At 36.2% G+C, this 25,894-nt stretch overlaps 1 protein-coding gene across 9 annotated transcripts in view; it reads left to right on the top strand.

Moving 5' to 3' along the window:
- Positions 1-25,894, top strand: part of ATRNL1 (attractin like 1) — a 425,431-nt gene that overhangs the window by 324,744 nt on the left and 74,793 nt on the right. For 3 of the 9 annotated variants that reach the window (XR_008205316.1, XM_052678079.1, XM_052678078.1), the window contains one exon: positions 13,826-15,595. The exons of the other annotated variants lie outside the window; for them this stretch is intronic. Coding sequence is in view for 2 of the 3 variants with exons in the window: in XM_052678079.1 (XP_052534039.1) it covers positions 13,826-13,885 (60 nt within the window). In the remaining variant the exon portion in view is untranslated. Of the gene's footprint in view, positions 1-13,825; positions 15,596-25,894 lie in introns of those variants that run through there. 9 annotated transcript variants of the gene reach the window in all.

The following is a 25,894-nucleotide window of genomic DNA, read 5'->3' as shown; positions in this document are numbered from 1 at the left end:
ACTCAATAATTACTGCAGCTATTCCTACAAATACAAGTCTTAACAAGAACTCATTCAGAAATACGATGTCAATTTAAAACTACCAAATGAAGCATGGGAATAAAGTTCTCCCAAGAGATTCTGATATTCTCCTGTACTACTACTTTTTAGATGTCTGATTTAGATTTGAATCAAAAGCCATGTATGCAGCATATCCAATATGGAATATTGCAAAGGGTCACATCTTCAGAATTTCCTAAAAAAGGCTGCGAGAAGCTCATTGTGTTGGATCAAAATTCACAACTCAATATGGTCTCCAGGACCTAGATGCTCATGTGACAGCTTTCAAATATAAAGGTGGGACTGCTGCAACTATTCTGTCTAAAGTAGTTCAATGCCTGACTACTCTATCATGTCAATTGTCATGGCTGTTACTATGCAGATAGGATTTCTCGAGCTCTAGAAGATCAAGGAAAATGTGATCCATCACCTAGGCTGCTGTCCTGGGAAAGAGGGTTTGGATTTTCTCATTTTTTCAACAAGTGATAACCAAGAATTTAATACAATTGAGCTATAGTAATGAGTTGTTCATGAATTGTGCTTTGAGGTAGAATCAACCTTTGCTTCTATATTAACAACGGGTTGCAAACTGTAATTTGTAATGGCCTAATTAATCCTGAAATTTCATTGTTCTATTGAAAAATTGAAGCGTGTTTACTTTAGTGTTCATGTGCTCATGTAAGACATGGATACTGAACTGCTTAGACTACAGTAAATTCTAACAAATATCGAAGATTATGTACCAACAGGAATTTGGTTTTGGATTTAAGTACTAGCAAAATAGTGAGGAGACTTTTGTGGATCAGTAACTTATAAATAGATATAAGTTTTACACATCTGTATTTCAGTCACAGCTGATCATTTGGATCTGTAACTATATTCTTTCGATGATTAATGCTTTTCACCTCTTCAATTTTTTTTATTTTTTTTTTTTTTGGGGGGGGGAATCTGTTTTAATGCATCAACTTGAATTGTGATAAATTTAAGAGCCACTTACATTTGTTTTACCTCTTGAAGTAGTCTCAAAACATTATGTTTTAATTGGTACTTGTAGATTTTGATTTAATACCCTTTCAAAAGGCATTTAATAAAGCTAATTTAGTTCTACACACTGCAAAGTATGTTTTCTAGTATATCAATTTTTAGAACCTGCAAACTGTTGCAATGACATATGACTCTCTACAACTCTTATACATCTGCTATGTGGTTTATAGGTATAAAGGACATGAAGCTTTAAGCAGATTAGTAAGCTATAAAATAATCACACAATATTAATTTTCTGCGATAGTGTAACTGCTTATTTGTACTTGAGTGGTGCTAACTGAATTTCAGAGAATATTTGAACTTGAAGGCGAAGGTCTTTCCATTAAGGCATTAAGTTGTTTCTAGCTGACATCTTTCTAGGATCTGTTAAGAAATTAATGGTTTGCATTGTTTTTCAAAGGTTCCAAGTCAATGGATTTTCTTAACTTCCAGATTTCTACTCAGCACACACATTCCTGGATTATCTAGTCCTACAGTCTTCATTCTGAGATAAAAGTATTCACAACATGTGAAATGAAGAATACAGGACATACTGTATTCAGCAACCTGTTGCTGCTAGATGCTGAATGATGACTGATGTACCAAAACTGGGGGAAGTATGCTCGAACAGTCCTGAGCTCATTACAATTTCACAACTGAATTGTTTGGTAAACTGTCTTACAATAACTGGCTTATGCTTCACTGATACATTGTCTGAATGGTTCAATTTCTAATTCTGGGTATATATTAGAAATTCTGTGGAAGAAATGACAAATGTGATTTAGAAGCCTCTTAAAACTTAGTTCAAGTAGATGAACATCTTTTCCAGTTTACACAGATCTCTACATACTTGTTTCTTTTTTTGATGATTGCTCTGTCTTGTTATATGGAAGTACATAACTATTTCTTTTTTACCAAGGGAATAAATCTAATATGTACTTACTATAAAACTGTCGTATTCAGAGCAGAAATAGTGAGCAACAGTAGATGTCTAATGCTTAGTATTGGAGTATACATAAGAGAAAACACTTTAAAAGAAATCCTAACTAGTTATTTTCTATGGTATGATGTCTTATTAGCCTGTGGCAATAAGGTGTAGAGTCAAGTCTAACTTAAGAAGTAAAATACCAGAATAAAATTTTGCAGGTAGCGATGCCTCTTGTAGGACATAGAAATGTTATTTTTTGTCTGAACTCTTGTCTACATGGTTGCAGTGTATGCCCTGAATAAGAGCATTCTCAGTTCACAACTGTCAACAAATTACCTATAGAGACTTCAGAAGCAGAAAGGTTTGTTAAGGGTGAACTGAGCATACATGTCCAACCCAATGTTTTTGTTAACCTTTTTTTGTTTTAAAAAAAAATACATTAACTATATTATTTTTCCATATATAAGTAACAAAAGTTCTTTTATATTGTATCTATAGCCCAAGCCCAAAACAATTCCTCTCCATTCAGTGTGGCCAGGCAAACCAAATAGTTCGACACTCACAAACTAATGCCTGCAAAACCTCCAAACAGAGCAACTTTGCATCTGCTTATGAACTAGCAAGCAATATCTTATTCAGCATCTGGACACAAACACTGACCAGATGTGCTGAAATCAAATGTAGTAAATGCTTCCAAGTGTGGCATAATTGCTAGCATGTCTGATCTAAAAGACCCCACAATCTGTTTTGGCTGATCAGCAAGAAGCAACATTGCTACATTGCTGCATATTTCCTGATGTTCTTGGAAGCTTGCAGAATCGAGTCTACTATGGGAGCAGTTGGGAAGCATTTGTAATTAACCATGCTGCCAGTGGGAAGAACGGTGGTGTCTGTAAAATACAGACTAAGTACAGTTGGTGAATTTTGTGTTAGTAATCAATGGCAAAACTGCATTATAGGCTGTGTTAATTATTTACAGAAGAATTTAAATTTGCTGACTTATTAGATGATACTTTTAGCAAAAGTCAAGTTATTGGAAATACAGTGCTAAAATGAATTATTACAAGTAAGTTAACTGTCTGAAATTAAATTAGGTAATAAACAGTCTGTTTTTCTCCTGTAAATTGGCATTCATGACAACTAGTTCTAATACACACCTGAACCCATTATTCTTGGCACTTCATGAAGTGACTATAGCAATTTGTATTGACAGATTCTTATTGAGTATAACTTCTCAACAGGAACCAATTAATCAATTAATTAATCACAGTTGTACTCAAGGTTGGGTTTGTTGCTCTATCATTCAGAAAATTAACTTTTGAACCTATTTTTGATTAAGGCAACTTGACCGGTTTAGTTTCCATTGGCTACTTTATTAAGTCTAGACTAATTAAATAAATGAGTGTTAAAGATTTCTGAATTACTAGTAAAATTTAAATTTATACATGCTAATTTGAAAAATACACAACAAATCCTAACTCCATTGTATTTACCATTGTAAATTATTTCAGAAAAGAATGCCTTACTTTCGATCATGAAAGCTGTGTAGGTGCATGCAGGAAGAGCTAGCCACTTCTGGAAAAAATTGGGGTAGCAGACATCAAAAATGTTTTGATGAATATCACTATAAAAACGTAGTCTTTCAAATCTCTCTAATAAATATTGCCACCTTCCTTCACAGTTCAATAAGACTTCTAAAGCTGAAATTAAAAATGAGTGTATCCATCCTACCACCTGGAAAAATCATTCTGGAAAAATGCTGTAAGTATGTGGATTCCAGTGACTGCAGTGGATCTGCAGAGGATACCAAGATTCATTACTTTACAGAATCCATTAAGACTTCCCTTTAGTGTGAGGATCTGCCTGTCTCTCTGTCACTGCAGTAACAACCTGCACATGCTAACATAAATTTAATTACGTAACACTAAAACTGTACCTTCAATTGAATGTATTTTTCTGTCAATATTTAAGTCCTGGTGGAGAGTCCTACTCTGCCAACATAAGCACAGCATTCCTATTACAAATTAGGAGAATGGCTTTGATCACCTCTATTTGATGAAATAGACAACACTGAAACTTGAAGTAGAATGTATAAAATGCAAATTAATCTGATCATATTGACAAATGTATTCACCAACTCAAACTCATAGACAAAATTTTTGAAATGTAAATTTATATTGCATTTTATCTGTCCTTTGAAAACAAGCATAACTTTTTTTTTTTTTTGTCTTAGTTTGGTAGAATAAAAGCTATCAGTCATAGAGTGTCTTTAGATCTTGTTAGCCAACTGGCAGTTTTAATAGAATAATGATAAGTTAGAATTCCACTAATATATTAATTTATCAAGAATCAGTAGTTACTGCTTTGCAAAGATATTAGAAGTGTATTTTCAGATTTTTTTTTTTTTTTTTTTTTCCTGAAATATTGAAGAACCTGAGCAAAGCTATCCTCTCTGTGGGGATGTCCCCACATGTTGTGATAGGAGAACTTTACTGCCGTGGACTAAAACAGCAATAACCATTTTCTAAAAGAATGAATTCTTTTTTTTTCCTTTCTTCCTTCATATCCATCTTCCTTGTACTTCTTCAGAGTGCTCATTCTCACTGAATATTTTCTGATTCTGTTTTTTTTTTCTTTAAAGATTGGCTTGAAGATGAAAAAATAAGGAGAGAAATGAATATATTTGTCTTCTGTGGAATGAAGTCATAGGGATGAATACTTAGATTCTGTCTGGGCTCTCAAATGCCTAAAACCTGCAATGGAAAAAGTATCCAGACAAAATTAATCTAACAGTTCAAATATGCTTTGTCTTCATTTCTCTGTGCACAATTAACACTTGAGTTAGGTAGCCCCTTCCTGACTGCTACTATCAAAACACCTTCTCTACTTTAAAAAAAAAGGAAAAATTTGAACACAAAGTGTTTATATAAGCAGTTTATCTTTTGTTCTTAGTAATCTGAACAGTTGTATTAAGAAACTTCAGCTAGAAAAATCATTATGAGATGATAATTAATTGTATCAATACAATACTAGCCAACAGAAAGTGTCAGTATCCTTTTCTAAAAAGTCATTATAAGTTCTGTGGTAAAAAATTTCACTTTTTGAGGTGATAAAACATCCAAAAATAAACAGAGGAGGAAGGGAAGAGGAATGATCAGGATGAGGGTTGTCTCTCCCTTCTAGTGACCCTGCATTGCAAAGAGTCAGTGAAGTAGAACATTCAACAACCTGGAGGCATATGCTGAGCTGCTGGGTTGTGTAACTGCTGGAATTTGAAGAGGACTTGTTGGGCTCATGGGTTGGCATCACAGTTCATGGACAAAGCTGAGTGCTCTGGTATTCACAGTGTAGTAAGAGAAAGTTGTGGATCTGAATGAGTGTTGGTACGAGTGCTTCTCTGAAAGTAATGCCTCCTATTTTATTATATTGGCCCATGACATCAAAAGTAGAAGTTGGTGGTATGCCAGTAGAGGTTGAACCTTCCTTCAGATATTCTGTTAAATGTTGTTGCTGCATGACAGAGGGGCAGTCTGACAAAATTGCATCTGCATAGAAATGCAAACGAAACAAAAGTATGCCATTGAGTTTTGTGGGAAAACAAGGCACCCACTGATATTCATCGGTGCTTGCTGAATGTTTATGGAAACCAAACAGTGAATGTGAGCACAGTGAAGTGGTGGGTGGTGCATTTCAGCCGTGGTTGACAGTGATGTGAAAGAAAGACAAGCCGAATTTTAGGCAGCCATGCAGATTTTTACAACCACAGCATGCAGGCTCCTGTTCATTGGTGAAACTGCATAGCTAATGGTGGTGACTGTGCTGGAAGTACTGTTCTGTGGCTGAAAATATGCTCTGTCAGATAACGTTGTGGTCTTTACATGTGTTGCAGTTTCTATGGAAATACATAGGAGACATTAGTTTCAGAGTGACTTACATATGATAGCTGTGTTGTCATAGAAGGAATCCCACAAACATCATCTCTTTCTTTGTTTCTAATCTACCTCAAAAACAATTAAGAATTATCTCAACATCACCTCCGCTACCAGATTCAGTGACAGATGCTGGGACATCTGAGAGATGGTGGCACTGGAAGAGGTTGCCCAGAGATGTGATTGATGCCCCATTGCTGGAGACTTTCAAGGCGAGGCTGGACCAGGCCCTGGGCAACCTGATCTAGCTGTGGTATCCCTGTTCATGGCATGGAACTGGATTAGATGGCCTTTAAAGGTCCCTTCCAACTTGAAAGATTCTATGATTCCATGATCTCAACAATATATTTTTTAAATGTTGAGGTAGAAGCATTTTTTAATTTTTCTATTGAATTACGCAATCTGAATTATAAACTCAACTGAAGGGATACAGGAGTCTTAGTACTACTACCAAATTTCTGATGTGTATGCGTATTTATTGCCAGACCTTTTTTAACAGAAAAGGAGTAGGATGCAGTAAATCAGTTTAGATACCAGAGAAATTGATTGTGATGCTCAATTTTACTATAATAGTCTAATCTGAAACACTCAGCCCTTTCTAGCTCTTCTGTACTCTTCCAAAATTGTTCTTAACAAGAACAATCTTCAAAAATGGGGCATTTGAGACAAGTTAATGATGCTATAGCTACTCAAGATAACCATTGTCTAGGAATAGCGTTTGCTGCCTAAGCAGAAGGCAAGATACAGTGAATAGATGACTGGTATCTAAGTTCTACAGCAATGCAAAGAAACTTAAAAGGAAAGACGTTAGCCACTATAAGAGCTGTACGGTTGGACAAAACCATGGTTTAGAAAAAAAAAAAAAGCTTTTTTTTCTTGTAAGGAAAAAAAAAAAAAAGAAATGCATTTTGCAATACAAGAAAACCCAGTTTTAAAGTTCATTTCTAGTATATTTTATGCCAAGTAAAATCCGGGAATTGGGATTATGACTATTTTGGCATAACAGTTTTCAGCATTACTTATTTTTTATGTTTGTTTCAATTCTTATCCACTCAATTTGTTCAAAGACAGTCTCGTTACCCTACTTCTGTCTCTATCCCCTCTAAATTTCTATGCAATTAAATGCTTGCTTTTTAATGATCAGTTCTCAAGTATAGTTCTGTATTGAAATACGTATCTTGCATGACTTAACTTGCTGTGTTTGATTTGCCATATTGATAAGTCTAATCTAAATGTGACCATTAGCAATTTCCCTGTAATTTCATAAAAAGATTAAACAACATCAGGAGACGAGACAGTTTCAGGCTTTAAATTAGTATCTCAGGGGAGGTTTGTGTGTGCAAGCTGCTGAAAACAAGATTTCTCTACTTAAGATAAATGATATACTTTTTTCCACAGTTCTCTTCTCTTGTCATTGCTCTAATCACTACAGCTTAACTGCGTCTTGTGTTCTTCTCGGGGAACAGAAGCATATCTGAGTATGGAGAAATGGGGGTAATGTTTTTTTATTTATAATGTTTGTTTATTTAAAAACAGACTCATGCAATCCACCCCAAGCCAAAAATCAACTTTCAATCTTGGAAAGAACAGCCATAAATTGAAGAAAACAAATATTGGCAACTTATAACAACATATTCCCTTGTGACACAACCTTCGCCTAACCCAATTCTAGCTCTGTGATGAAAAGGTGCATCTCTCAGATGTTCTTTGGCACAGCTTTTCTTATCCATTTCCAAGTCTTGCTGTGCCTTTGGAGAAGGAAGCAGCAGTATCAGAATCTGTCCAAGCCTCTTTTGCTGGCAGAGAGGTATGCTGACTCCATTAGTGACAGCCATTAGAACAATGAGTGCTGTTTACTCCAGAAGCTTTTGGCCTTCAAGACTGTGTATGCATTTCTAACTTACTAAGTAAAATTGAAAAGACTGGGGAAAGATACTGTGTATTGCATGCAGAGTTGCCATCATGTAGAGTGTTTGAAATACCTACAGTGCCGCAAATCTTGCTCCCATTTCACAAATTAGTCTGCCCTAATCAAGCAATCTAGGAAATGAGAGGAGTAGTAACTCTCTGTTTAAAAGTAATTTTAAGGAAAAATATTTTTCCAAAGTGAACCAAGTCTCTTTCCATTTTTCTTGGTGATGGGTCAAATAACAACCTATGAGTAAAAGCACAGGTTTATTTCCACTGAGTCACGGTATCTCATGTGACAACTCTACCTCCTAGAAGAGCTGGCATTTGAGATAATCAGATTGGTGACTACAGAAAGTATTATATAAAAATTATAATTACAGTGATATATTGTGACACTAAAAAGAAATCTAGGTTTTCTACTTTTAATGGTACTGCTGTGGTCAAGCTGTTATTGACCCTGCAGGAAATGTAACTGACTGGTGTTATTGTCATGTGCAAACCCATCTGACCAGATTTAAATTGTTGGCGAGCAAGTCTGCAATACCTCCTGTATTTGCATCACCTTGATCTGTTTAGTCTTCTTGGTATTAAATCAGGGATTAGAATTGGACTTCAGGTTTTCACTGACTAAATGACGAATGATTTCCTCCCATGAGTGTGCTATATAAGCATTTACTATTTTTTAACCATAACATTGTCAGGCTATAGGAATACTTTCTCCCTCATTTATATTGTGTTGTCTGACTTCTTGTTGGCGTGCCACCATAATTAATGATGTCTAATTGATGGCAAAAATCTGTAGTGCTCTTTTCTTTTGTTAACCAGAGGCAATTATCTGTAAATAAAGTCACTCCTCTGAATTTCTCTACAGTTAGTCATCACTTGTATATGTTTTTTTATTTTAAAAAATCTATTTCATCAAAAGACTGATTCTCCCCTCTAGTAGTCAATTCATTGACAAACAGTCATAAGTAGAGAATCAAGTCTTCCTATGTAAGCTTTCCTCAAAAAAATAAGGTTCAACTCTACTACTCTCAAGTTAGTTTCTTATAATTAAAAGATATTTCACAGTTTAGGGGAGAATTCCTGTGAGTAATGCTGAAATAGTTGGCCTGCAGATGCTACGATTCCTCTAGGACCCAAGGTCAGAACTTAACCCAAAAGTCAGAAATCCCCATAGGGGTGAGCAGATCAAACCTTTCTGGACAAAAGATCTTCTGATGACCACTGGTCCTGGTGTATAAGTTAGAGAGTCATTTTTGACAAACATAAATCTCTTCTGGGTATCAAGACTTCATATGTCTTTAAACTAACACTCTTTCTAATCAAGAGACAATTAGTAGAAAGGTTGTGGGCTTTTGTTTTCATTATTTTAGCGAAAATTGTATCAAACCAACTTTTTCAGATATGGAAAATGTATTTCTTCCATCATGTAATTTCCTTATAAACAATCTTCTTCTTAACAGATCTTCTTGCTTATAAATTTGTTTCATTTTCAACCAAATATCTAAAAAATAATAATGATGTGACGTAACTATAATGTCACTGATATTGGTCCTAACTGTACCTGTATAAGATTTGGCAGCTGTTTTCCCCATTTAAAATCAGCATTTCTCCTTAGTCAGTTTTTTGCTGTGTGAAGATAAGGAGCTAAAAAAAAAAGTAAGTATAAAGAAAACCTTAGGCTTCAGAAAAGTTGGATGGTTGGATGTTATTAGAGGTGGATACTATCTGGGAAGACGTCTTTTAAAAATAAAAGAATGTTTTTCTGTGTCCTGGGCTTTGTGTAGGGCAAAATATCAAAGTAAAAAAAAGGAAAAAAAAACTACTGCAACAGAAATGTTAGATTTTAATGAAAGTGCTGGGAAACTCTGACTGACATTTGCAAGATTATTTCAGATATGCCAGACTCTTACAGTCACTGACAGTCAGTCTGTGACCTGCTCAGATGCTAAGCAGAGTAATGAACATGACTGAACATCCATCCTAGAGATGAAGACAGTAAATTCAAGAGTGGGATGTAATCTAGTGGGTGAATGTGGTATTTCTGTACTTCTCAAATAAAATTGAGCAATATAATCTGACTACAAGTAAGATCTATGCCCCTATTCCCACAATAGCAGATGAACACACAAAGGCTTTTTATGGCGAGTACACTTAGTTGGGCTATTCTAAAATCTTTACATCAATCAACAGGCAAGTGTGTCCTTTAACTGTACATGGTGAATAGTCTAAGGCAGGGTACTAGGTCTGCTGTAAAATATTTGTAGTCTCCATATCTGCTGAAATAAAGCTTACTATATGTCCCTTTAACAAAGAGAGCACTGGAGTGTTGAAATTACTTACTGCTCATTATACAAAAATGGTAATAGGACTCCCACTATCAACCTGGTTACAGTGCTCTTGCATGCTTTCCCTCACTCGTCTCCCTGCAACTTTTCCACCACTGAGACTGACGCAGCATAATGCATCTGCTGTGAGTCACGGTGTGAGCACAGAGAGCAGTAGTGTCTGGAAATTCAGTCACACAAAGTGAATAATGTCACTTTCCTTTGCAGTATTATGACATCTTGTGAAAAAAAATAATCAAAGCCTCTTCCTGCAGCAGCTCTTAAAGAAAGATGACAATAGGCAAATGTCCCATTGTAAAAAGTGCTAGAGTCAAAGCAGGGCCCTAGAGCAGGACAATTATTTCAATTATCTGGAATTCATGATGAAAAACAGCAGCAGCTTTCAGGAAATATGCATGAGTCTGGCAATTGCTTGATCAGTTATGACAGTCACTGCCAAATATCACGTCCCGTTGGGTTTTTCAAGGGAAAGGCCCGGAACAGGTGGATTATTTTAGTTACCTATGCAGCATCACAGGCGTGCACTGTGGCTCTCCAGAGATCAAACAGGCCACCAACTGCTTGATTAAGTATGACATCACTGGCAAATTCACAAGGCTGTAAGAAATCACAGCAGAGACAGAAAGGGAGTGCATAGAGCAGATGGATTGTTTCAATTATTTGGGCCCCTTGATGAATAAGAACCTCAACTGCCATCAGCAGATCCCATGGCAGGCAAGCAATAACTGCATTGCTATGACATCACTTTAAGATCTGATATGGCTTAAGTATTTCAACAGCTGCAAAGCTTAGATTTGTCTTAGCACTGACTTGACCCAGAACTAGCTTTAGTGCTGAGAACTGAGCACTGAGAAAATAGTTTGTGAGTGCTTCCAAACACTTCATGGTATTTCAGTTTTTCACCACTGCGTAGAAAACACTGAACAAGCACCAGGTTCACTCCCTGACAATAATGTTCTTGTATTGCATTTTTCAGGAGGAGTCAGCAGAGAGCTAAGATCTGGTTACCATCAGGTGCCAGGACAGACCACAGTATCTTAGACCCGTTTGTAAATCTGGGAAGGCCTGAGCATCCAGAAAATGATCCTTAATTATAGAATATATGAGGTTCAAAATCTGATAGTTATGACATTTTTTACCTGAGAGGCTGCTCCCATTTTGACTTCAGTCAGTCATCTGCAGCCTGTAGGTAATCTGCCTTAATTGTTTTTATTTTACACTTGTGCTGACAAGTTTGATGTTAACAAAAAGGTACATGATAACTTATGTCACTTGCCCCTTTCAGATAGAATTATATATTGACTAGAGTACGGAAATCTAGTTTACACACACAAAAAAGCTAAAGAATAGAAGACACTTCAAAGAATTAGTAAACTTTGAAGCGTAGAGATTTGTACAAGGCAAATCCCATCCAAGTCTTATCAGATTTAAAGTCAGATCTGCTTTCATCAAGCCTTGAAGGCAGAAGTGAGTCAATAGGAAACTTCTCTTTGAGCCATATATGTCCTGTTAACATCCTTGAAAAAAGTTAATGTTATAAAGGATTTGATTTCTGCCCTTCATTGTCTTTAAATTCACCTCAGCACAGAACTGATAGAGTAACATTTCCTCGAAGTAACTGACCGAGTTATGGGAGCTTAGGTGGGGGCAGAAAGGCATCATTTCTGTTGAAAAACAAACTCTCTGTAGTCATTTTAATCCTTCCTAGTCTTAAACTGAAAATAAATAGAACCATCAAGGAATCAAGGAGATTATTTAACTATATTAATTCTAGAAAACATGAAACAGAAATTAAAATTTTTCTGGAAGCTGAGTTATAAAACAACAACAAAAACCATAAGCCTTTTCCTTCCAAATCATCTCTCTTAAGATCAGTTAAGGAAGGTATTGATTACATTCGACCTCAAGAAAAAGTAACCCTCGTTAGTATCCTTTACCTGTTATGTCCATTTCCCATAATGGGGGCAACCACTTCTAAAGTGAGATCAAGAAATGGCTTTTGGGAGGAAGAACTATCTGAGACTGAGGAGGAAAGCTGAGCTTTTCCTCTGTTTCTTTATGATCTGAAATCTGCAGTGCCAGACACTTGTCACTTCTGGTCATTTCCAGCCAAAATTGACTAGAAACTATCAAGAAAATATTACTGCCTGGGTTTACAAATTTTGGATAAGAGGTGATGCTTTCATACTATTCATGTGACTGTTTGAAAGCAGCTGTCCCTTTTTCTTTCCTTTCTCTAATCTTCAAACCACCCAGTCAGTGCTGCTTACCCTCTGCAGTTCAAAGTCAGGCATGGATTGAAGCTGCTGTCGTGTGCTTTAATTCAGATCATGTTATGTCTGTCCCTAAAAAGCTGTGAGTCAGAATGCTAACAGTTTCATTGCTAGCTTAAAAAATCATAATACTATAAATTATCAGGGTTGAATTATAGCCTTTCTCATCTGTGATTCACGAAGCTGAGACACGATCATGTTTCATGCTTTTCTTCAGTCCGACAGACCTTGAAACTTTCTTTTGAGGTGCTTTTGTTTTTCTTTAAAAAAGCACATTTCTTTCAGAAGCAGCAGTGATAGTAGCAGTAAAATTCGTTCAAGTGCTGTAATGAAATAATGAGAATTGGCAGCCCTGCTTGCAGAGAAGGATTCATACAGTGTTTTTCTAAGTGATGCTGAAGATCCACTTCCTTGTAGTTTTTCTTTGCTGTACTGTTAGAGCGAGGCAGGATTGCCCTCTTGTTCTAGAAATAATTCATCTGAATCAGGTGTTTGGCAGGATAGTGAAATAGCAGGTGGGAAGGGGCGGGAGACCAACAGCTGGTAGAGACTGGGAAGGTGGAAATAGTTTAGAGCGATGCAGAAGGAGAAAGATGAAGACTAAAATAACAGGACTCATGGAGAAGAGTATGTACTGCAGGGAGAGACAACCTAAAGAGTAAAAGGAAATAAGGAATTTGGACAGATGGAAGAAAGAAATAAGTGAATGTTTAGCTCAGGGAAGGTTTGGGAGAAGGGAATGAAATGAGCAAAAAAAAGCTGGAAGACTTTATTTAGAGAAACATGGAATGGAAAAAAAATTAAGCAATGTAGGTGTAGAATACTGATAGGTGAATGTTACACTTTTTTGTGTGTGAGTATGTGTGTAATCACTGATTGCAATTGCAGTTTTTTCTTCATGTTGTAAATTCTCAGGTACCGTAACTGTCTTTTTTCCTCACAGAGGAAAGGTTGCTTACATCTTGACTGGTAAGGCAACTTAAGTTGGGTACAGGAACCTATTCATATTCTCGATTATTATGTTCAGAATCTTTTGTAGCACTGCAGCATATATGTAGGGTCATATTTCATATTTTTTAGCACATGAAAAAACACTAGCTATGCACTTTTTAAACAGTGCCGCCAGCACATTGGAAATATTGTGGTCATTTGTGTGGTTTTCCAGAAGGTCTTTTTCATCTTGAAAAGCTTTATATCTAAAAATCTGACCAAAACCCAGAACTATAGAAGTGGTTCAATATGCTGTGGTTTTAATTGAAATAAGTCATTTACCATTTTGCACCTTTGAAACAATGCTCTTATACAGTGGTCCTAAAGATAAAGCCATTGTATTTGAAGGAATGAAGATAGTTTTTATCGGTGTTCTTTTAGGATCGACCACAAGGACCGAATAATGCTCCCAAAGAAATACATTTGGATGAAGATGACTGAACATGCAGATCCAAAGGCCCTTTTAGGATACGGTGAACCTTTGGCCTTGGATGAAGAGCGTTCTTGGATGAAAGAACTCCAGCCGAAAGACAAAGTCTTTGCCTTTTCCCTTGAGGCTTGCAGAGATATGAAAAAGATAAAGGAAACAAAGATTTGCAGCTGAATTCTTGCAGGGTGCAGTTCTAGCGGCTGACAGGCGCCCAGCCAGCCTGTCTCATTGCTGTGGAATGTCTCATGCTTATACCCTTACTGTTCTCCTCCAACTCCCTAAAACCCTCACATGCATTTCGGTTATTTTTTTCTGCTATTTGCCAATTACATTTAATTGCGTAGTTTCTGTATTAAAATTTGTCCTCAGACTCAAGTATATCGTGTAGCTAAGAAAGTAAGTGCAGAAAATACATACTGTACTTGGTTCATAAAATTATCATATTTGTACCAGCAACTGAGGAGGTAATTAAGTAATAATCTTGTTTTTCTTTAACGGCTTGCCTAAACTGAAAATACCAATAGTTCATTGAGTCAATGAACTGACATTCACAATGTGGTCAGCCATAGCTACCTGGTCATTTGAATGGATTTTCTACTCTAATATATTGAACTAGGTTAAATTGATATGAAGACATCTAGGGATTTCATAAATTTCCTTACTAAATGCTCAGTATATTTGAAACTTGGTTATACTTTTGACTATTTTACTTTACAAAGTGTCCTTATTTTCACTTTTTGTTATAAAATGTAGCTCTTCTAGACAGTTTTTGTTTACATTCTTAGAGTATGATTTGATTTCATTAACAATGTTTGTTGCTAGAATTGAACTTCAAAGTATGTCTGATACCTAACATGTTACTACCTAATGGATTTTCTTAATTGAAAATGTCTGAAAACAAAGGCTGCACACAGAGGAATGTTGTACCAAAGTTAAAGAGCTGAACTTTCCCTGCATCAGTCCCCACAGAGGGAGACCTAATTACTTTCACTGTTGTAGAAGAAGTATAATTCTGCTTGTATATCAACTCACATGCTATAGTACCTTTCGTGCTAGATAGGAATGTGTAGTAAGTATGTTGGAATTCAGGCATCTATGGTATCCCTGCTCTAAAGTGCAGCCACCAGAGAGGTTTCTCAAGGGGCAGACCTGAACAGTGTAGCAACAAACCCCACCAATAAGAAGGCATTCGCCTGCAGGGTAGCCTAGGTAAGCCCAGATATGGAGGTATTAGTCTCCTTCTTTCAGAAGTCCTCTGTAACGTTTTGAATATTTTGCTTCAACAGCTATGTCTTATTGCCCAGCCATCCCTGTTTAAAAGCAGTTCTAGAAGCTGTTTCCAGCTAAGCAGTAGACTTTTCTAAACAATAGTGCAGATGCTCTGAAAGTTTAGCTTCTGACTTGAAGACTTGGAGACAATAACCAGTCTTTGATCAGTGATTTCACTTGCTTGTCTTCTCTGCTCACATCTCTCTATTTTGTCCCCTACCCTTCCTCTTTGGCCTTAAATGGCCATAAAAATTATGCATGACAGTTGGAAGTGTCGTTTGCTGCAGGGTCTCTGTATGGGCTGACTAATATAAAGTAATTCATATTGAGATGCATATGTATGTTTGTATGCACATTGAGCCTGTTAGAATGTGGATGTACATAAAGAAACCTATGACTAAAATTTCAGGTATCTAGATACTGAACAATTAAATTTTATTGTTTACTCTTGAGCATTGATGTACTGATGCTGTTTTGTTACTTCCCTAATAAAAGAAACCTTTTTAAATGCTTCGATATTGAATAATGTTTATGGCAAAGAGGCCTGGGCTAATTTTCCAAGAGGAGACAAAAGGCAGAAGACATGGCTGTGTCTTGACCTAAGGAATGTATTTCTACAGTGTATGGGCAGGACTTGACAAGTGATCATATCCAAAACCACGGGTTAACTTGGAATAGCAATCTTGACTTAATTTTCTCACTCTCCTATTACCAAAGGAAGATTGTTAAGATTGACCTGCATTGCCAATTTTACTTGTTTCTCTCATATCATGATTTGTTTTGTGTTGTTGTGCTGTTCTCAGCAAGAATGGTTCTACATCTGTTTCAGGATCAGCTGCAATTACAGAGCTATTTTATTTTCCTTGTCTGTTCTGGGCATTTTGCTGAAGGTTTAAACAGCTGGTCTAGATGGCTGTGGTTTTGGTCCACCTTTGTGCTTTTTTCTAGTGTTTGATAAGTTATGTTCTGTCCAAGGTATGTTGCTGAGTATAAAAGGTGAATAGTGATCAGGATTAGATCAGAAGATGTTTCCTTTTTCTTGTGTTTTCCAGGTATTCCTGAAACACATTTTTTTTCCCCCTGGTGTTAAGCCTCAGTGTAGCAAAAATGCAAGTCACAGCTTGAAACAGTGATTGAACACCTGGTGGAAGGCAGAGCCAACCCAGGGGAACTCAGGTGCATGCAATTTACTTGAGTGGCAAGAAGGGCTGGAGCCAGGATCCACCCCGTCCCAGACCTCATTTAAGGGTTGGCAGGGGAGGTAAGGGTATCTTGCTGAAGATCACTGTATAATTGAGGCCCTCGGAAGGTAAACTGCTTTTTTTCCTTTATTTCTGTGCCCATGGCAGTTGCACTTGAGCAAACCCTCACTTGCTGCAGCCTGGGACCCTGCTGTTTTGCTGTTGTTGTTGTGCTTTCCATTGTGCTACAATTAGCAGTGCTTCTGTGTTGATAAATTGTCATTTTTTTGCCTGGGAAAACGTTGAGGGTATCTATCTCCTTGGTCACTGGTGTGGCTTCCTTTAACGTTGATTGAAGTTCTCTATGCTTATCTACTTATACGCTAATTGCTTAACTAAAAGTGCTGTGAATCTGTGTTATAACTGTGAAAGAACATTAGAGGCATAATTTGTTGTTTTTAAAGCTGTATTACAGGAAGGATTTGCCCTTATGTATGTGTGCATAGAAGTCTTTCAATCATCTGGATTAGGTATATCTCAGAATAGGATGTGGGGGAAGTTAACTTTAGTTAGGTCCTAAATTTTTTTTCTTTGGTGGAGGAGTAGTGGGGGGCACTGGTAAGGACTCTTCCTTTGTCTTTTGAATCTGACCCCCGGTGCTTGACCTTGAAGATTCTTTTGCTGTAGGACTTAAGGTGGAAGAATTCAATTTCATTTTTGAGGCGAGACACAAACATCTTTTGTTTAAAAACATTGAGTCAGTCTTAAATTCATATGGGGGCTTTCTTTTAACTTCTGTTTTATTCTGTTTCATTTTCTTTGTCATAGAGGCTGACAGACACTGCACACAGAGTAGATGCTTGGTATTGGGGATTCATTTATCATGGAGACAAAACATAACAAGATCCTGAGGCTGAAAGTCAGAGAATTTGATCAGGAAAGATGATGCACATTTTAAAAAGCCAAAGTATTTTATTATTGGAATGCATCATTCAGGGAATATGATAGATTTTCCATTAGTGGAAGTCTTTGATCAAAACTGCTTATCTTTCTAAAAGAAGAGCTGCCTCAAGAGCAAGCAGCTCAGCCTGATGCAAGAGTTATTGACTGAGGGATTTTGTCCCTTTTTAATGCAGAATGCATCAGATAGGGGTACCATAGTACCACAAATAGCAGCAGTGATTATAGGAACCAAGATTAAACTTTAGCTGCAGAGGTGATGCTGAAAGGAAAAAATATGAATGGAGCGTAAAGGGACTCCTCCTTATGCTGCTAGTACCAGAGAATGTGTATGATGCATGCTACAGATCAGTTTGTGCAGACACAGGGTTACCAATAATATCAGTGATGCCTGTAAAGGCAGGTGGGCACTTTCCTGCAGGTAGGTGACTATTGGAAAAAATTGCAGAACTTTTAGCCTCATAGGCCAGAGCTGCAGTAACTTCATAACCTCACTGTGTTCACATCCACTGTCTGATGTACATAAATATTCGACAAGGGTCTATGAATGTCAGTAGGTATCATTTTTTTCCACGTGGAGGAATCCAGTGACACACCTTCATTTGGTACATACTTCCACATCAGATGCCATTTTGTTAGACTGCTCCCCTGCAGCCATTTGTCGCATGGCAACAACATGGAACTGTATATTGGTGTGGGAAGGTTCAACCTATACTTGCACTGTTGTGCCTTTTATGGATAGACCAATATCTTCTGTCCAGAAAGACACACTTTACATAGGTTACAACTTTTTTAGTTGTTTTTCATGTGTCCAGAGATTGTGCAGGGGGCTTTTTGTGCTGTCTGTAGTAATTCCTTTTCATATATGTAGCCATGCGGTATTCATTGGTCTCCCAGATCTTACTAATCTGCTTTTTCCTCTGTTTGGCTGTTGTGCACAGGCAGCTGAACTGGAAAACTTTAGTGCTGAACTGACTGCTATCTGTATGGGAAACTTATGCTTTAGTGAGAAGTTTCCTACAGTACAAGAGGTATCAAGCTTGGCATCATATAGGTCTTTCCTTTGTCTTATTTAATGATTTAACCTTGTCTTTAGAAATGTGGCAGCTATTAGTTAAATGCATTTGTGATAATTGTTCTTTAATTCTACATCTTTTCCTTACTCAAGGAAAAACAAAATCTATTGTTTTTTTAAACTTTGTTGTATATTTATTGTGAAAATCCATTACTGCAAATATGGCTGTATTTAGTCTTATACTGATAAATGTCCTACTTCTGATAGGTGAGTGTGATGTAGGAGAAAGGAAGGAGAATGAGCAAAAAGATTCTGCGAAGAACTATTTTCCTTTAGATGTTGAAGAATGGTTTTCTTTTAGCATACTAACAGTTCGAAAACCTCAGAGGGGGTACTTGCTTCTAGATGTTTTTTCTGCAGGGAAAGCATGAACTGTAAAGCAGTACTGACTCTGGTATCAAGTGTGGTAGTTCTGCCCGTTTCATTGTCCCTGTGTTGTGTTTTCCAACATGCTCGTAGCATGTCCAGGAAGCTTTGAAGTTTTATTTCTTTGTGGTGTATGGGACTGTGCTGCAGTTCTGAAATAACTGTGATTCTGCCTTCTCTGTGTTCTGCTTTGTAACAAACCATGCTGCCTTCTCATTATGAGAAATGTCACATTTTGGTACTTTCTCCTTTGTATGAACCTTTATATTCTGTTGTTCTTCAATAGTGCTTCAAAAAACTATATGCTTCAGAGCCAAATACCTAGGTTGTTTCATACTTTCGAACAAGGGTGAAATATCATTTTTAAAATGAGCAGAACTAAGGCTGGAATCCTATGATCTGTTTATCTTAGTATACTCAGTGCTATCTAGAAACTTTGTATGCGGCTTTCAAGGGCATTCTGAAGTTAAATATGCAAGTCTGGGGAAAATCCTATGTTCACAGGAATTCTATCTTGTTTCTCTGGAAATGTCTACCAGACTTTCAGCTATTGCTCTGTTAATTTCAGAACGAATTTTGAATATTCTGAGGTGAGATGACAAAAGAAGATCTTGTATTATTTTATGATTTAACTTCTATGTGATACTTGTGTAGTTGAGATTAAATGTGCATATCTGGAATGAAGTGGTTTTTAATAGCCACAAATTCATAGATTCTATCCAGAGAGCATCATCAGCAAAGTTATCTGTTCGCACTGAAATCAAAATGTTTTCGTGATCTTAATTTTTCCTCCATTTTCTCTCTCACCTTCCTTCCTTATCCCCCAAATTTCATTCTATGATTCTATGATTGCCTTGTCGCAAGTTATTCACTTTTTATGAGTATCCATAGGAAGAGAAGGGAACAGAAGTGATAGTCAGGTGATAGGCTTTGTTTTGTACCAAGTCATGCAACTTAGTTTTTCAGATAACAACAAAAAGCCAAACCTAAAATGCATTGTAGGTTGTCAAAAAGCTGGCACTCTAAATACCAGAAAATATTAGCATCTATTGTCAGGAAAAATAAAAAGTATGAATCACTCTGTCTCTATGACACATTTCAAAACTGCTATACACAGCACAAATTATAGTGTGTTTGATGGTATCAGAGATAATAGCCCTCAAGAGTTTGTCTCGAGTGCCCCGCATCCCTACTAAAAGGGTTCAATTGTCTTGGCTTACAGTATAGTGCTTTGGAGAAAAGATTAAGGTTCTCTGAGGTCATCTTTGCTAAAAAATAAAAGCTGATACAGAATTATTGTTAACAGTTTCATGTGTTGTGTATTACATTCTTACTGCAAAACATACGATATCTGCCTGTAAAAAAAGAAGTGATCTATTTCCTTAGTGTCCTAAAACATGTTTCCAGAGGGCAATTTTATTTTACCCTAATCTCCTGCACAATCCTGTCCTTTAATTCCATCTGTTTCCAAATTCATGATAGGCATATCAGGAATATACCTGTGCTAAGCAGACAAGTGGGTTCTAAAACAGAGGAGTCAGAAATGTTTCAAGGAAGGCTGAAATATAAAAGACTCACTTGTCTGAAAAGCTTAGGAGAAATTGCCCTCCTTTAGAAATGCCATTGCCTGCAATATATATTATTATTATTATTATTTTATTTTATTTTATTTTATTTTTACTTTGCCCTTAGCTGATGGTCTCCTGTGCTGAAAGGAGATAAGGAAACAGCTTCAATGAGAACTGTAGGAAATGGCTGTCTTTCCCCTAAGTGAGCGCTTGTAGCCAGCATCTTTGTTTCATTTCCAGGGAGAACAATAAGAGATGAAAAGTACTCTGACCAGTGTGGTTCTTCATGGAAATTCTGGACGCTATTAATTGGCAATGCTGAAGGGGGGAAAAAAAAATAAAAAAATAAAAAAATAAATGTACAGTTTTGTGTGTTACTGTGAATTACTTTAAAGGAAAAAAAAAAAGATCATAAATGAAATAAATGCAAAATCAGTTTAAATCATACAAATTTTTGGACAAATTTGTTTCGGTCTGTTTGGCTAAGGTTTTTTGTTGCTTCTCTTTTTTTTTTTTTTTTTTTTTTTTTTTTTTTTTTTTCCTAATCAGTAAATGACTCAATTTTAACTCCTTTAAACTCATAGTCTAATCCTTGACTTTCTAAACAAATATCAACGGGGTAAAAATTCACCCATACACAAGGGAAACACAGTATGATATCACAAAATTATTTGATTTCTTTTTCTTGTGGCAAAATAATTTTTGCTTTTAATGATGGAATTTACTCTAAATGCTGAGGCGCGAGTCCTGCCTCCATAACATAAAAGGATCCCTTAAGGAGGGGTTCATTGGGTAGGGAGTTGTTACAAATTTCATGTGGTTATTGAAAATAGAAATGGAGCACACAGCAAAAGAAGGAAGAAGGTGTAGAACATCTTAAGAATGTATTTGTTAATATATTAATCTAATTGGTTATTAAAAAAAAAAAATAGTAAGTCAGGAGGGAGAACAAATATAGATTACTTGACATATGTTATGCATCTTTGAAGAGAAAAAGGTCATTGTTAAAGTTTTTTTTTTTTTTTTTTTTTTTTTTTTTTTTTTTTTTTTTTTAAATACAGGCCTGTCTTATGCATCTCTGGGGTTAACTGCAATGCTAGAAAATACCAGCAGATTAATTTAATTACTTATATTCTGTTCAGGTTGTCCTCATTGTTACAATGTCCCAGTTGCCTCCAGCAGTTCATTAAGGAATGTAAATACTACACAACTTATCCTTTGTTCTCTTGACCCTGCCTATCTAAAGCAACTGAAAACAATGGCAAATTGCTGATTGTGTTCAGTTTTGCACTTGACCAACAGGACTGCCATCTCTTAAGTCAGGGAACCTCCATAAACCATTACACACACCACTGCAAAGAGCTCAGCTGAGTGCACAGTTACAGCAAATCCTTTTCCCTTAAACTAGTCAATCTGCAGATATTTAGTGTGGATATGATTAAAGTGAAATGAGATGTAATGTGAAACTTTTCTCTCTCTGATGAGATCTTAGTTGTGCCCAGTAAATTCTACTTGAGCTCTTTCTCCTATGAAAGAAGATGAAGCTAGCTTAAGTCCAATGATGTTAAAAGGGTAAATAATGTTCTTTTGAGAGTGAAAGGTGCACGTGTGTATAATGATGCAATATGGTAGAATAACTTCCCAAGAGGAGTACCATAAGCACTGCTATTCAAGATGGGTAAATAATGTAGGTTGAAAATCCAGAATTTGGATCAAATGAGTGTTAAAAGAACACTTGCTGTCTATATAGGTATAATATATGTTATATAATGTACATATATATAATATATACATATATAATGATTTTATGGCTTTTTTTTTCTTAATTCCACACTGAAATTACTTCTGGATACCATTGAGTCTGCCACTGGCCTCAGTGCTCCTCAGTATCTTGTCTGTTTGAGTCAATCAGTGTCATGAGAGCAGAGTTTTAAAGTTGTAGACACAAATGTTTAGTAAGAACATTTAAAAGAGAAGCTTTTGCTGGCAGAAAGCATGTTTGTGCAAACTGATGATGACATAAGCAGCATCTTGGGTAACGTAGCCTGAGAATGAATCTGCTAAGAAATCTTCAAATCAAATGCAGTTGTGTCCAGGAGGAAAGCATTTGCGTTGAAAATTGTGCTGTATCTTACTGCATAGGCTTGGCAGCCCACACTCCCCCTGTTCTCTGTTATCTTGTTAACATTATTACTTGGGAGCCAGAGTCAAACACTCATATTGGGTAACAGTTATGAGTACTTGACACAACGTCAGTTAAATGTGTTGGGTTTTTTTTTTTATAATTAGAATTTTGACAGGAAAGAGAGGAAGAGGCACAAAATGAGAAACTAGTTATTTCCTGTGCCTCTGTCATTGCCCACATTAGGCTTTGCTGATGCATTTTGCATGATCTCATGGCAGCTCCATCCCAGCAGCCTGATCTCTGCCAGGTTTAAAGACAGGATGAGTAAGACTAAGAAGCAATGAGAGAGAAACGTTGCTGGTTGGAGAAATAGACCTAAATTATCAAAATTGCAAGTTTGGTTTCTTGTTAAGTCTGCTGGTAAACTTTATTTGGGTGTTTACATTAATACTGGGAAATATACCTATAAATTAAGTGTTGCTTAAAAATCATCAATATTCACCTCTGATTTCTATTTAAATCTGCATTTTCTGTGGATGTTTTTTTTTGTTTGTTTTTGTTGTTGTTGTTTTGTTTGTTTGTTTTTGCTTTTGCATTTTGCATCTGGAAGCTTTATATTTCATTTCTTTTAACTCAGTGCCTTCAGGTAGAAAGTGAAGTAAATCAGCAGGTATTTGTACCGTAAGAGGAAGAAGGGATCTGCACAGCTCTATGGAAACCTCACAAAAATTTCCTGAAAACTTATAGCATCATACTAACATCAGCACAGAATCCAACAGATGTAACTGACAGGTCTATAATTTCACTTTCCAGCATAATGTTCTTGGAACCTCATAGAAATGCAAAACTAATTCTTCCTAACAAATGTACAGTGTTATAGGTATTTACACTTTCTTTACCAATGAATTTAAAAGTTGACGGAAAGAGGGTCAAATCACATATACTCTTGCTAAACCAAAAAAGGAAAATTATGATTAGAAATAAAATCTATACATTTCAAGTTGTATTCTGAAACATTATATTTGTTTTCTCAGGATTAGTCATGTCAAAGGCACTGGAAGAAGGGCATTAGAGTCATTCTTATTCTGCAAGAAGTGTATTAAAACTCACTAATATTTATGATAGCAGCCTAAAGGGGGGAGAAAGTGACTGTATCTTGTCAGATAGGAATACGTTATAGTCTAACCAGAAATCAAGCATAATCGTATTTCTTTGAGATGTTTACAAGCTGTCAAAAATTAAGTCATAGGAGAATAGTTCATATGTATGTAAGATCAGATAACTGAATTGATATGATTTTGTAAATTCATGTAAAGTGCTTCTGTTCTCTTTCTTGGCTTGCTCTCCCTTTTCCCTTTTAGGATTGTTCTTCCATTGGCTGAATGTTTAGTGAGAAGAATATATGCAATGTAGGATTTATGAGAGCTTCTGACGTTTATGGTATTTTTGATTAACACTTTTATTAGACTTGTCTGAAAAATAATTCATTATTTCAGTTTTTCTTTGTAGTTCTCTAAAAAGCAGCCATGATCATCAAATAGATCATGGCATGTAATAAAAGCCATACAGCCAGTAGTAGAACATACTGTCATATAACCATTAAGACTGTTCTAGGAGCCAAAATGTTGGAACTAAGAGTATTTTTAATGACTTGAAATTGCTTGAAGTGCTTTCTGAGAGTAGAAGGGTGCTGATTTATTTATCTAGTGTACTTAGCTAAATTAATTTGGATAGAGGTACTTTAGTTTTAATCCTCTTACAGTGAAATTTATGTTAATATTTTTAGGTGCATCATTTTCTCTGAAGGATAGAGTTAAATGATACTGGTCTGAGCATTGTCATTAAGCAAGAAAATGTGAACAAACTAGCCAAAAAAAGCATTAAGGGCTGCAAGATTACCTGAACTATAGTCATAATTTTTAGAAGTGACTTTGCAAGAAATGGAAGTAATTCAGTAATATTTTCTCTTTTTCTGTTTAATTGGTTTTTCAAAATGGTAAAAGTCTGTAGTGCAAGTGCATCAGCAAACATTTAAGTAATATTTTAAGTTCTATATGAATAAATATATTGTTCCATCTTTCTCTTTGTTTTTTTTTTCTTATTGCATTGAGTTCTGCAGGCATCCAAGAGTGACAAGCTCAGAGCTGTGTCTGGCCCTGTTCCACAGCCTGATGGAGGTGGAGGCTTGTGCTCTGTCCTACTTGATATTTGTTACAGTTTCATCTTCTAAAATTGAATTTTCATTCGTAGATTGTTATAAAAATTACTAAGTGGAAGCGTGTTAACCTGAGTTTTGTAAGTGTAATGAGCAAGATAAAGGACTTGATGTTATTGATAATAGTCTGCTAGGTAAAAACGCAGACTGCTCATCTGGGCTTATCTCCTTGATATTATTTTTATTTTCTTCCTTATTCTACATTCCACATTGTTTTATACGTGAAACTTGGTAGCTTAGTGTCTAGGCATCTTCCTCGCTAACTGCTATGGTGATAAAGATTGCCTTTATCACTGAGAGTAGCTCTGACCAAGACCTTTTCCTGTATATCTTGTTGCTTTCACAGACTAACTTCACCTAGTACTCTGAATTCCTCATAATCTTTTCTCTCCTCTTTCTGAATGTTTTCATTAGTTGGATCCTTGCTGCAATCACTGTAGGATCTGAATGTCCTCTTTGGATGTCTTTTCCTCCACAGACAGGGTGACCTATTGGTCAATAAAGGCTTTGCTGTCCTCATCTGCTTGTTCTCTTAGATTTGACTCTAGTAAAACAGAGCAATCCCCTGGTTTAGAAATAAGACTGAAAGGTTATTTTTTTGTTATTGTTTCTATTGACTCTTGATTACAGACTGCCCATTGCCCACAAGTTCATTTGGCAAAAATATTGTATTTTCAGCACAGCTTAGGCTATTTGTTCTCAGAATCTCTGGGCACTGGAGAAACTATGCAAGTCTCACAGAAATTGTAGCAAAAAAGCCAGCTCCTGTTGTTGTGTCAGTTTTACCCTTCCTTGTTCATGGTTTAGAAAGTCCAGACAGAAATATACTTCTATATTGATATATACGTAGAGTATGTAGATAATATAAATAGAAGGTTCTGAGTGTAAGAAATTCCCCAAAAGAAGTGATAATCTTCAATGCAAATATTATTTGTAAACAACTATTTGACTAGTGTGACTAACATGAAGTAGTTTGGGATAAATTAGCCCCTGGGAGGCATGCTAGCAAAAAAATACGTAGTTCAAAGTTCTCAGCTGGATGGTGACAGTACTGGTTTACAATATTTTAAGGCCTTGGGATCAGACCCTACCAAGTGCACCTTTAACCTGAACACTATTTCTTGTATCCTCCCAAACTGCCTGAGCAACCTATTAAATGACTCAGGCAAGCTATTGTGCTATTAAACCAAGGTGTATGAATTCAGAAGGGTGATTTTTTTTTTTTTTATTTTTTTTTTCCTTTTTTTTAGAGGGACTGGAT

The sequence above is a fragment of the Tympanuchus pallidicinctus genome, unplaced genomic scaffold (genome assembly GCF_026119805.1).
Source record: "Tympanuchus pallidicinctus isolate F22 unplaced genomic scaffold, pur_lepc_1.0 scaffold16, whole genome shotgun sequence".
NCBI classification, from domain to species: Eukaryota; Metazoa; Chordata; class Aves; order Galliformes; family Phasianidae; genus Tympanuchus; species Tympanuchus pallidicinctus.
This window is presented reverse-complemented; position numbering and strand designations above follow the sequence as displayed.